At 41.0% G+C, this 14310-nt stretch overlaps 1 protein-coding gene across 1 annotated transcript; it reads left to right on the forward strand.

The window, feature by feature from the left end:
• The first annotated feature begins 686 nt into the window (after nt 1-686).
• Nucleotides 687-1595, forward strand: LOC131234614 (uncharacterized). Its single transcript, XM_058231546.1, has 2 exons — nt 687-780; nt 1078-1595. Exons 1-2 carry the CDS (start codon nt 687-689, stop codon nt 1593-1595), a joined length of 612 nt encoding a protein of 203 aa, XP_058087529.1.
• Nucleotides 1596-14310: the final 12715 nt, after the last annotated feature.

Raw genomic sequence — 14310 nt, forward strand, 5'->3', positions numbered from 1 at the left:
AGATGTCTGCGAACCGACAGGTGCGGTTTGTGAAAATGAAACTTGTGGGTCAAGCTAAATTGTTTTGGACAAATACGGAGCGTAAGATCAAGAGATCAGGAGGTGTCCCAGTCGCACATTGGGTAGAGATGGTGTTATTAAAGGAAAAATATCTTCCTCTCTCTTACCATCAAAAGTTCCTAGATCAATGGCAAGCATTACGCCAAGGATCTATGTCGGTTGCAGATTACATCACAAAATTTGAGGAGTATATAATTCGGTGTGATATTCAGGAAGATCCCTTAGTAACGCTGGCACGTTTCAAGGTGGGCCTTCGCGTGGATCTGCAGCGTGAGCTTATGACCCATGCAGTGAGTGACTTGGATCAGGCTTACCAAGTTGTACAGGAGTTAGAGCTTTAACTAAAGTCTCCTGTCACGAGGCGCTTTGAGTCCCAATACTCTACTGTTAGATCTGGTTTTCAGGGAACCAAACCTAACATTGGAAGTCAGCCCAGGGCACAGGCTAGTGCACCGCCTAAGCCTAATGACGATAAAGGAAAAGGTGTCCTTGGTGCCAATCCTAGCAGTGGTAGTCATTTGAGATGTTATGAGTGTGGAGGTACAGGTCATTTCGCATACTAGTGCACGGCAAAAACTCGCGGGAAAGCCTTAGTCATAGATGAGTCAAATGAAAATGCGGATGACATGGGTGAATATGAAGTTGAGGAATATCATCCAGAGATAGGTGCTCATGATTATGCAGAAGAACCAGAATCTGCACCATTAGCTGTAGTTAGATGTGCTTTAGCGCAGGCTAAAGAGAGTGATGATTGGCGCAGAAGCACAATTTTCTACATGTTTATCAAGAGCGGTGACAAAAATTGCAAAGTCATCGTGGATAGTGGTAGTTGCACCAACGTGGTCTTAGCTAGCACAGCCACTCGTTTGGGTTTGAAGTCCATTCCTCACCCTCAACCCTACAAGGTTTCTTGGGTTAACACGTCTTCTATGCCTGTGTCCTAGCAGTGTTTAGTCCCCATCCAAATCAGTTCATATAAAGACATGTTGTGGTGTGATGTTTTACCTATGGATGTAGGTCACATCATTCTAGGGAGGCCGTGGTTATACGATGGAGATGTCACGATTTTTGGTCGCTCGAACATGTATACATTCATGCATGAGGGCATGAAAATCAAGATTAATCCGTTGCCACCCAAGAGCCACATGGACAAGGTTAGGGATGTGAAAACGAGTGAGTCAAGGAAGGATGTGAGGAAATCTATTCAGAAGTCTCTACATATCATAAATGCAAAAGAGTTTGAGAAAGAGACAGAGGATGATTCGACGGTGTACGCCCTAATGGCTGGGGAAGTTACACCCGAGGTTCATGTAGAATTACCCCCTGAGGTGACTTTGGTTCTTGAGGAGTACAGTGATGTATTCCCTGAGGATTTACCGGATGTGCTTCCACCTATGCGGGATATCCAGCATGCCATTGATTTCGTCCCGGGGTCTACTTTACCGAACCTTCCTCATTACAGGATGAATCCTACAGAGCATGGAGAGTTGCATAGACAGGTAAATGAGCTCCTGCAAAAAAGGTTTCAATCGTGAAAGCATGAGTCCGTGTGCCGTACCAGCGCTATTAACGCCAAAGAAAGATGGTACGTGGCGGATGTGTGTGGATAGTAGGGCCATTAATAAGATCACGATTAAGTATCGGTTTCTAATACCGAGGCTTGATGATATGTTAGACATGATGGCCAGATCCACCATTTTTTCCAAGATCGACCTCAAGAGCGGGTATCACCAGATACGTATACGCCCACGAGATGAGTGAAAGACAGCCTTCAAGATGAAGATGGGTTGTACGAGTGGCTGGTCATGCCCTTTGGCTTGACTAATGCACCTAGTGCTTTTATGTGTGTGATGACCCAAGTTTTGAGACCCTTTATGGGGAAGTTCTTAGTGGTTTATTTTGATGACATACTCATATATAGTACCACTAAAGAGCTGCATCTCGACCACTTGAGGCAGGTCTGTAGTGTCCTGAGGGCGGAGAGGTTATGTGCGAACCTTATGAAATGTTCGTTCTTGTTTGATAGAGTTATCTTCTTAGGGTTCATAGTGTCGTCTGTAGGGATGCGAGCAAATCTAGAAAAAGTCAAGGCCATAGTTGACTGGCCTGAACCGCGGAACATACATGAAGTGAGAAGCTTTCATGACTTAGCCACATTTTATCGTCGGTTCATTCGAAGGTTTAGCACTATTATGGCTCCCATTACTGATTGCATTAAAAAGGGAGAGTTCATATGGTCTAAGGCCGCAGCTAAGGCATTCAAAGATATTAAGGGTAAGATGATAGAGGCTCCCGTCATGCGTCTTCCAGATTTTTCTAAAGTCTTTGAAGTAGCGTGTGATACTTCAGGCATAGGTATAGGAGTACTAAGCCAAGAGGGTCATCCAGTTGCCTATTTTAGTGAGAAACTGAATGAGGCAAAATAGAAGTATTCCACCTATGACAAAGAATTTTATGCAGTAGTGCAATCGCTACGTCATTGGCGTCATTATCTTCTACCGCAAAAATTTGTCTTGTTTTCTGATCACGAGGCTTTGAGGTATTTGAATTCCCAAAAGAAGCTTAACCCAAGGCATGCCAAGTGGGCTGCGTTTCTTCAGGAATATTCATTTGTCCTGAAACATAAAGCCGGGATCGAGAACAAACTAGCCGATGCCTTTAGTAGGAGAGTGACATTGCTCAACTCCTTGAGTGTAGAAGTTGTCGGGTTTGAGCAATTGAAAGACGAGTATCCCATGTGTCTAGATTTTGGGGGAACATACGTGTCACTCTTAGGTGCCCAGCATAGTTCGGGTGAGTTCGTGCTAAAAGATGGTTTCCTTTTCAAAGGAGACCGACTTTGTATTCCCCGCACTTCCCTCCGAGATTTCCTTGTTTAGGAGCTTCATGCTGGAGGTATTGCTGGCCATTTTGGTCGAGATAAGACCATCACCTTAGTGGAGGATCGATTTTATTGGCCAAGTCTCAAGCAAGACGTAGCCAAAATTTTAGGACAACGTCGAACATGTCAACTGGCAAAATAGAAGAAGCAGAACACAGGATTGTACACGCCATTGCCGGTGCCACACGCACCATGGCAAGACATTAGTATGGATTTCGTGCTTGGACTTCCCAAGACATTTAAAAAGCACGATTCCATTTTTATGGTCGTGGACCGTTCCTCAAAAATGGCTCACTTTCTCCCTTGTTCTAAAACCTCAGATGCGTCCAACATAGCCAAGATTTTCTTTGAGGGGGTAGTTCGATTACATGGTTTGCCTAAGACCATAGTGTCTGACAGGGATGTCCGGTTTACTAGTTATTTTTGGAAGACATTATGGCATATGATGGGTACGAGACTCTAGTTCTCGTCTGCCTACCATCCTCAAACTCATGGCCAAACTGAGGTTGTGAATCGAAGTCTCGGAAATTTACTACGACGTTTGGTGGGTGAACACATTAAAACTTTGGATTTAGTCCTGCCAGTCGCCGAGTTTGCATATAACAGTTCAGTTAATAGGTCTACGGGTATGAGTCCATTCGAGATTGTTAGTGGTTATAAACCTAGACTACCCATAGATTTGTTACCTATGTCAGTCACCCAAAGGACCTCAGAGTCAGCCGATGCATTTTCTCATCACATTCATGAGTTGCATGCAGAGATTAGGAGGCGGATAAATGCTAGTAATGAACAATACAAAATTTCAGCTGACTGACATCGTAGAATTCAAGAATTTAACGAGGGTGATTATGTAATGGTTAGGATGAGGTCAGAACGGCTACCACAAGGTACCGTTAAGAAGTTACAAGCACGTAGTGCTGGACCATTTAAGATTCTGAAAAAGATTGGGTCCAATGCGTATGTGATAGATCTTCCACCTCGCATGGGGATTAGTTCAACATTCAATGTGGAGGATCTAATGCCTTGTTCAAGCCATCTCATAGACCCTAATTTTGTTCCAAACCATTGGCCAATTTCTAAATTTTCCTCCCAACCTGCACCACCTATGCCTACTATACCTGAGATCAGAGAAGAAATTGAAGGAATTGTAGATGAGCAAATTGTTTCCACTCGAGACGGTGGATTTCAGAGGTACTTAGTGAAGTGGAAGAACAGACCATCATCCGACTGTACATGGTTGACGGAAGCAGAGTTGCAGCGACTAGATCCAGATTTGTTAGAAAAGCACAAGAGTTTTATCTCGCCGGAGTCGAGATCTTCTCAGCCGAGGGGAGTTGATGCGAACACCAGGCCATCAAAGTATATCAACGCAAGAGGCGTGCATTACCCTTGTCAATGTGGTTAGATGACGGATACGGGTCGGGTCTCTAGAGGTTGAAGACCTTACACATGTGTTCATGACATGTATAAGTTACTTAGAGGAGACATTTGGACCATTGGATCGCGAGGATGGTGTGATTGGACGTTGGATCGTCACGGCCCACCTTCATTACACCACCTTCACGGCACTATCATCGGGGGCCCATCGGGCATCTTAAATTTACATTTAATTTATGAACATTTGAGTTAATTAAGTTTTGAGACAGTTTGTGCACAATTTTGTGCGAATTTTTTTTTTGAAACTTCTTTTTAGTAGGGTTATTTTGGTAATTTCATGTAATTATGAATTTATAAGGGTTGCCCTAAACCCATAGCATGTTATGTGATGTTTTATGAAAAAGAAAAAAGAGTTTTTTGCTTCTGACGATTTCGTCTTCGACTTCCAGTGATTGAAAGAGAGCGTGAGACCCAGGTAAACGATTTCTCATCCCCTACTTATTTCTCCTTCTCTCTTTTCTCAAGGTAATCTTTTTTTTTAACCTCATTCTCTTCTTTTTCTCCTAAAACTTTTAGATCTAGAAGCCAAATCTTGTTTCTTTGTTATCTAAATCATTAGATCTGAAAAGATTTTCATCCCCTACATAAAACCCATCACTCAAATCTAAACCTAAAGAACCACCAATTCTTTTCTGAATTTTTCAGATTTCCCAATCCAGGAAATTCCTATTTTTCTGGATTAGAAAATCCACTTGGATCGTTAGATAGACCTATTGCAAGACGAAAATTCTATCTTTCACCGGATCCAACTAAATTCAGATTTTAAGATTCAATACTTCATGTTTGTGATGGATGGCCATAATCAATACTATATTAACCTTATTTCGTTCTTGTTTTATGATGTATAAGGCTGATATTTTATTTGTTTTTTTTACATTGCATAAATCTGCCCCTTTCATATACCATGCTCATTTAAGGTTGTATTAGGTCGTCCTACATCAAATTTTATTAATGCAAGGGCATTTTCACACCGGGCTCGAGTGGGATGGCCTGTGAGATGAAGGGGCACACTCGGGGTGGGCGGCCTGTGTGAGGCAGGTGGCTCATGAGATGCGGGCCCCAACCGTGTGACTCAGGTGGCTCGTGTGAGGCGGTACCCATGTGATTTGGGGCCCACGAGGAGGGTTCAACCAAGGGCCTAACCCATGAGATGTGGGGCCTGGGCAATGAGATAAAGGGATTAATTCGCCATACTCTAACAGTTCGAGCTTTTAGAGCAAGTGGTTAATTGTCTCACAACAAATTGGTATCAGAGCGGGAGGTCTCGTGTTCGAGACTCCTCACCGGGGGTGATTAATGCGGGGGCATTTTCACACCGTGCTTGAGTGGGGTGGCCTGTGAGATGAAGGGGCACACTCGTGGTGGGCGGCCTATGTGAGGCAAGTGGCACGTGAGATGCGGGCCCCACCCGTGTGACTTGGGTGGCTCGTGTGAGGCGGTACCCATGTGATTTGGGGCCCACGAGGGGGGTTCAACCGAGGGCCTAACCCATGAGACGTGGGGCCTGGGCAATGAGATAAAGGGATTAATTCGCCATACTCTAACAGTTCGAGCTTTTAGAGCAAGTGGTTAATTGTCCTATACCAGATAATTTTCTAAATTATTAAGTCTTGTGTCCTTGCCTCTTGGATCTCAACTAAGAATGAAGTTTGTGTTTCATCTCATGGCTGCTACAGAGTTCTACACTCAAAAACAAGCACACATGTGTAAAGAAGCACACAAGTACAAAAGTACAAGACAAGCACACATGTTCATCTCATGGCTGCTACGGAGTTCTACACTCCAAAATACGTGCATATATGTGTAAAGAAGCACACAAGGACAAAGGTCTTAAGGAAATGCTAGGATCTCTAACCTTGGGAGATATTATGAAATGGTCCATCCAGTGGAGCCCAACAGACTAATGTTCTGGATAAAAGAACTATCAGCATGATCCTCTAGGCAGACTGAATTCCAAAACTAAAAAAAGAGACGCATCTACACCCTCAAACACATAGGAGAATGCAGCTATAGCTTAATGACTGGACAAGATATTGTTAGAGCAATGGATGAGTAATGAATTACACAAGTAATTAAATGATCACATTGTCAATAGAAGAGCATATATTAAAACTGCTTTTCCTCAAGCTAATACCTACATGTCATCGCTAGTTGAAAACATGAAGGAAGCATTTGAAGAACACCAAGGAAATCCATCTCTTCAAGCTGACAAGAATCAGATTGTGAGAACCAGAATATCTCATTTATGCCAAAACCCTACCAGTATTTCAAAATCTAACAATAGCGAAAGAGCATATTCACTTAGAATGGTTCTGAACAAGCCAGGGATTACACTTACAATTATCTTGATCTCGTAAGCTTCCAAGAAGGGAAGTCTGTTATCCGGTAGAGGACATCAAATACCTTCTTTTGAAGATTGCAAAAGAAATGTCACGATCATAACCAATATTTATAACTTAAGAATAACAAGGAGAGCTAATAAACATGTAACAGAAGCATCACCTAGATGCTTGTAAGCCCATCTGAAGCAACCCCTACTACTTCCTCTGTGCTTTTCTTTCTCAACTTCAAACTTAGGGTCATCTCCCTGTATGATTTAGCAACCTTCTCACCACTTGCTATCAAAATATTGTCGAGCAGGATCCCATCTTGCCTTGTACATATCTCAATGCCAATGGCTGTAACAAGCTCAAAGTCAGGTTTCTCAAGTGTTTTTTTTTTTTTCAATAGAAAGGTGGGAGCCCACTGAGTAGGCAACACCCACCATGAGCCAGCCATGTCTTGCCAACCTGCCATCAACCAACCCTCCACCAAAATGCCTGAATTGATCCCACCATTTGTAGAGCATAGATCCTGATGTGTTGAGACCGCCGCATCAGAGAAGAAACCCAGGGGAAGTCAGGTTTCTCAAGTTCAGAGTAATCAGGATTTGGAATCTGATGTGTCTTCCAAATGCCCTTGTAGTTTGGATTATCAATCAATGGGGCATATCAGTTTCCCTTGTAAGCCGTGTTTCTTATCATTCCCATCTAAGATTACAACACCAAACATCATCCAAACTAGCCACTGATAAGCAAAGCAAGTCTAGTGAAAATCAACGAGAAAATACAATAGAAGGAATTCCTATATCCTCAGATATGAAACTCTTTAACTTTCCAAAATCCACCAAAAAACCTAATATCCCAACCTATTCTCCAAACAAGTAAAACTATACACCATTTTCTAAAATTCAACCTCCAATGGCTCACGACCTCCAAAAACCGAGTTTCCCACATATTTGCAAGAAAAAAAAAAAAAAAAACCCGATTTGCACATAAAAGAAGGCCGCAAAGCAACGTGAGTACTGACCTGCTGCCGAGATTGTGAGGATCTCTAGCAATTCGAGGGTTCTCTATAAGAGGATTCGTCATAGGCGGAGGCATGGGGACGACTGGAGAGAGAGAGCGCGCGAATTGGGAGCGGATTGGATACTGAACGATTCAGTAGCCCAAACGCTACTGAAGTGATGTGGAAAAACGCCATTGGTCAGATACCAATGGTATGTTCCCTTGGTATAAATGCTACTCCGTTAGATCCGTTAACGGATCTTTCTCCGTTTCCGCCGTGCACCCACTCGGCCATGAAATCGGATCGTCGTACTGAGAAAATTCGGTTGGGCTCACTGTGAATTTATGTGATTTATCCACACCCACCGTCCGTTTTTCCATCTAATTTAGGCGCTGAGCCCAAAATTGATGCTTATAAAAATCTCAAGTGGACCATACCAAAGGAAACAATGGAAATAATGATTTCCACCGTAAAAACCTTTTCAAGCCGTTTCTTTTTCATCCAAACTTTTTAAAGGATAAAAAAACATGGACGAAGGTAAAAAACAAATATAATCTTGATCTAAAACTTCTGCGGCCCCAAGAATTTTTCAACATTATAAATTCAATTCACACTTCCTTTGGTGTGGTAGATTTTAGCCTTTTATATACTTAGGTTTTGATCTAAGGCCATAAAATTATCTTATAAATTAGATGGACAGACAGGATAAAATACATAAATTACGTTGGACACCACAGAGTTTACTCAGTACGCAATTTGCTTCCCTTGGCCACGTACCGTAAACTCCACGTACATTGTTTCTAGACGCCGAAGTTCCTGCGTTGGGAACCCAGGTGGGGTCCAGTATGATGTTTGTGAGAAATCCTCTCCTTCCATCCGTTTTTTGAGTTCATTTCAGGATATGATGCCAAAAATGAACGGTATCCAAAGCTCAAGTGGGCCGTAATAACGGAAAATGTGGTTAAGGAAATCCCTACCATTAAAATCTACGTGGGTTCGACAGTAATATTTACAAGCCAGTTATACTGTTAATAACTTCATTCCTACTGGGATGAATTGAAATAAAAAATATTAGCATGACTCAAAACTTTTGTGGCCTATGAATATTTCAACTGTAGATGTTTAATTATCGCGTTTTTGGCCCACTTGAGCCTTGGAAACGGTTCAATTTTAATTTCATATTCTGAATTGAACTTAACAAATAGATGGACGAATAGAATTTCTCACAAACATCACAATGGACCCCACCTGGTTCCCAAGGCAGGAACTTCGTGCGAAAGTCCTTGGCCGGAAATTCCATCCCTTTTTTCTTAAAGATAAACAACTACTTGTGCGTGGCCGAGTGTGTTCACGGCCTAAACGTAAAAACAACCGCTAATAGATATCCATTGGAAGAGCATTTATTGGGAAGAAACCGGCCGGCACCAATGCCGGGCTGTGTTTTTTCGAGGGTTTCTACGAAAAGGCTTCGAGACAGGACAAGGGAACGGATTGGCTACACCCCTGCCACCAGCCCCGTTGATGGTGGTCGGTGCTTTGTGGACCCTACCATAACTTATATGCTTCATCCATTCCGTTCATTCATTTTTACAGATAATTTTAGGGCTTGATATAAAAAATATAAGAATATAAATCTCAGTTGGACCACACCATACGAAAACAACAGTGATTGGGTATCCACCATTAAAATCCTCTTAAGGCCCACTGTACTGTTTATTTGACATCCTATATGTTGATTAAGTCATACAGACCAAGATGAAGGGAAAAAACAAATATCAGCTTGATCCAAAACTTTTATGCCTTCCAAAAAGTTTTTAATGGTCGAAATTTATTCAACACTATTTCCTATAATGTGCTCCACTTGATATTGGGATATAACTCATTTTTTCCCTCATAAAATAAAATGATCTAGAAAAATCGATGGACGGCATGGATGAAACACATACATCATGGTGGGGCCCACAGAACACCGACCACTAGCCATTGGCAGGTGGCAGGGGGGAGTAGCCAATCCGTTTCCCGAGGAGCGTCGGTCTTCGCACGACACGTCCCTACACTGGTTAGATTGGTGGTGTGTGGTACACTAGCCAATCCGCTTCCGTTCGGTTATTGGCGTTACCACTAGCCAGGTGCTCTGTGGGCCCAACATGATGTATGTATTTTATCCACGCCATCCATCCATTTCTTAATATCATTTTAGGGATTTATGCCAAAAATGAGCCAGAGCTAAATCTCAGGTGAATCACACCACAGGAAAATAGTGGTAATTTAATGTCCACCATTAAAATTTTCATATTTTTACCGACGGATTACTTTGATCTACCTCAGTTTTGAGATCATATCATAAAATTATGCGAAAAACTGAATGAACGGTGTGGATGAGACACATATATCATATTCACATCCGTGGAGCACCGACCACTAGCCATTCCCTCGTGGCAAGGGGAGTAGGTCATCCGTATCCTGCTAACTGATGTTCCTCGAGTTCCGAGTTTACAAACGGTTCAAAGGAAATCAAAGTTACATTGGCCCGTGATTATGTATTTATCATATCTACACCGTTCATCCATTTGGTGAGACCATTTTAGGTCTTGATACAAAAAATGATTAATTTTAGATTCAAGTGGACCACACCCCAAAAAACAGTATAGACAATGATTCTCACCATTAAAACATTCATAGGGCCCACTGTTACATTTACTTTCTATCCATTCTGTTCATGATTAAGGTCACGCAGACTTAGATAATGAAAAAAAGCAAATATCATATTGATCCAAAATTTCGGTGACCCCAAAAGGGCTTCAATGGCAGCCGTTTAATACCTCACTGCCTTTTACATTGTGGTCCACTTGATGTTTGGATCTGTCTTATTTTTTGGATCGAGCCTTATGACTAACTCACCAAGTGGACGGACGGTTTGGATATAACTCATGCCTTATGATGAGACCCACAGAACTTAGCGAGGTCAACACACCACGATGGGCTGCTGGTGTGTGATACACCAACCAATCGGCTTCCGTACCGCGCGCGGGGCGGAGCCAGAGACGGACGGTCCAGTCAGGCCTCGTGGAGCCCACCGTGATGTACATTGTTTATCCACTAGACGCTCAATATCTATTATTTCCTGATTTGGGTCTTCGATCTACTTTCTTTTTTGGCTCATGTCTTAAAATGCGCTTTCAAAATAGATGGACGGCTTAGATAAAATAGAAATATTGTGGTGGGCGTTACATTCCATTTTTTTTGGGTACTGGGAAAGGTTATTATTATTTTCCGGCGGCTAAAAGCCGTCGGTAAAAACCATACAACCGTCGGCGTTGATTAGTTTTTTTGGTAGTGAGAGCACAAGCACTCCTAAGAACCATTGCATGATAGGCCTGTCATTTAGGGTACAATAATAAGCTTCGCTATGTCCACACGTGGGAGCCAGCAAGGTAGACAGGTGAAATATCTGAGCCATCCACAAGGATACTTCCTCATCACGACTACTATGAAATATTATTGACTTTTGTTATTTCCATATGATAAAACTGATTTTTGCAGAATTCAAGTCACTTGTGAATTCAAATGCAGCCTTAGTCTTTAGTTGGTGTAAAAGATTTACACAATCTTGAAACGGGGATTCCAAATATCAAATAGAGTCAATTTAGAATCAAAACTGAAAACAAATGCAGTCTTGTACAAGTGCGTGCACAATTAACAGCATGCTCTATTGCAATTGAAAACAGGTAACTAGTACAGCAGAAGGAATTAAGTTGCCAAATTCAAAAAAAAAAAGAAAGACCGGTGAATATCATACAAAATTAAAATTATCACTTGCTGCTAAAAAGAAACATAAAAGGGACAGTTCCAAAGATCAGAAAACCTACATTCATCCCAGAAACTCCCGAAACAGCACTTGCCAGTCAAAGGCAACTTCTTTCATTACTTCTTTACACACTGGGCAACGCAATTCTGCGAGGAATATCACTGACAGATCAAGTCAAAAAGGTAACCCCTCAATCTATTTCACAAAAGCAGCTCTGTTTCAAGTTGAGTGTCATATATGACCCATCATTTTTAATTGAGCATGACGTGGAGAATTCTTCAGAAAAGACAACAGAAAATAATAATAATAAGGGCATGTTTGTCGCCACTTAAAAATAAGTTCAGCTAATTTTAGTTAATATCAATTATGCATTAGAGATCATAGTTTGTATTTTTAGTTATTTCGCTCACTAATTCAAAAAGTCAAGGTATTGTTGTGAAATCAAAATGCCAGGGGAATTTTGAGGTAAAAATCCTTGAATAATTTCAAGGGCCAATAATTTCTTTTTAGGATTTTTAACAAGTCGTCAGAAATTGTGATTTTACCAAATCACGTGGCCAACAAAGATTTCAAAGAAGTGCTTTCTCGAGGTTGAAACCATCGCTTATATCCTGATACATTTAGACACATGAAGTATGCAAGTTAAACTCACTTTCATTTTGATAATAATAATAAATTAATTGCTACTCACAAAATATTTACAAATGTATCTTATTCAATCTTCATATACATGTTTCTTGTGGTGTGGTCCACTTGAGCACATGCTCCATCCCAGCCAGTTGCAACATTTTATGCAAAATGATTAGAAATACAAAGTGAACAAACCCCCATAATAATCTGCATCCAAATCACTTGATTGAGAGAAACCGAAACAAGATTGATAGCAGCACCAAGACCTAATAATCCGCATCCAAATTAACATAGAATCAGATAATATTCCATAGCTATAACAATGGGAAGAGAGACTAGAAATTACAAAATTACCATAGCTGAATTGTACATTGGCTTACCCTCATCCATGTAAGATCTCCTATATAAAGCCAGAAATCTCAGAGTAATAGTTAATGGAGTCATTTGTAAGGAAGAAATGAATCTAACTATTATGAAAGACAATATTCTCAATTTCTCCCTTCCTCCGTTTTGCTTCTTCAAATCTTCAGGTCAGTTGGACTTTGTATTTGTTTTTCCTTCCTTTCCTATGTCTTAGATTTAGGGACTAGTTTTGCTTGGAATTAGGGATTAGATTAAAACCCTATCTTTATGTGTGTGTGTGTGTGTGTGTGTGTCGATTGATGTCTTCAATCTGTAAATCAACAAGTTTATCCATGACAATTCGATGCCATCGAAGTCCTGCTTGATGCCATTGGAAAAATTCAAAAGTTCTCATGTTGGTTGCTGAACACTTTAGATGTCCTGCTCGATGCCATCGAAAGACCCATACATAGGTCCGGGTACCTATAAGAGTATTAATCATTCATTTATCATTTCAAAATTTCAAAAAGAAAGAAAAAAATAAAAACAAAACATTTCCTTTAACTTAGATTAGATTTTGTAGCCTAAACTAAACCATAATATTTCTTGAAAAATATAAAGAAATAAAAACATAATATTTTAGACTAAAATTTAAAAATCAAAATATATTTACTATGTGTTCAATCCATCATACAAATAATAGCATATGCATAGCATGAACTTATTTAAATCAAACCGTGAATTGCTCATGTTGCCCATGTTAGTGGATCACACGAACTTTAGGGTGCCTACTTTCATGGTTTAATAATATTTTTAATCCAAAACATGATTAATCAATGATGGCATGCCCTTGCTTAATTAGTTATTTGTATGTATTACCCCACATTATGGTTGGATCTGTTGAAGTCCGTCGACCTTTTGACCTTGTTAGAAGAGTTGTATAGTGCACAATGCGTACAGCAATGTCATCAAGGATTATAGTTAAGTGGCCCACGATTCAGCAGCTAGTTGGTGGGCCACATTGCCATGGTCATCAACAACTATAGTAGTAAAGGGGGCCAGCCAGACAGGTCTGGCTCGGTCAGTTCAAAATCCAGCTGATGGACCACACCATCGACGACTTTAAGTCAAAGTGTCCCATGTTTCGGCAGCAAATGTGGGGGCAGAATCTTCAATTTACCACAATTTTCTATAACTACTACTAATCACCATTTTTTTTTTTTAAGGATAATAAAATTCAATGGGGCCCATGGCTGGAGAGAGACTGTTGTTAGTTCTGTTATTTTGGAAGATGTTGTATTGGCATTAGCAGAGCAGCTTCAAGGACTTTCTCCAAACGAACCATGGCCCACTAACTGAATCAAAGCGCAAGTAAGATTGATGGTCCACCAATAACTACTGTCCCATAATGGCACGAAACAGGGACAAATGGGTCTAAAGGTCCTTCACTCTGCATTCAGGGGACCATAGTCATGAAAAACAAACTGCAAATTATGATGGACCCTACTATTCAGTGCTGACTGGTGGGCCACTGACATCAACAAGTATGGATAAAATTGGCCCATCTGGATCCATTCAAAATCTAGCTGGTGAACTGCACTATCAACGACACAGATATCAACAACTGTAAATGGGACCCGCTAGGATGGTGGACCACACAATTAACAACTTAAATTCGATGGACACTGTGATTAACCAGCTGATGGGTAGGCCACGGTTATAAACAGCTGTAAATGGATGACCGCACCATCAACGACTAAAATTCAATAGGCCTCCTACTTCAGCCACCCAATTTGTTGTAACTGTCACCCAATTTATCAATTTC

This window comes from Magnolia sinica, chromosome 19, assembly GCF_029962835.1.
Source record: "Magnolia sinica isolate HGM2019 chromosome 19, MsV1, whole genome shotgun sequence".
Classification (NCBI taxonomy): Eukaryota; Viridiplantae; Streptophyta; class Magnoliopsida; order Magnoliales; family Magnoliaceae; genus Magnolia; species Magnolia sinica.

Excerpts from the sequence above, each read along its gene's own strand:
- LOC131234614 (XM_058231546.1), top strand. The coding sequence starts at position 687 with ATGGGTGAATATGAAGTTGAGGAATATCATCCAGAGATAGGTGCTCAT. Across the intron at positions 781-1,077 it reads ACCATTAGCTGTAGTTAGAT|GTCACATCATTCTAGGGAGG; the intron begins GTGCTTTAGCGC and ends CTATGGATGTAG.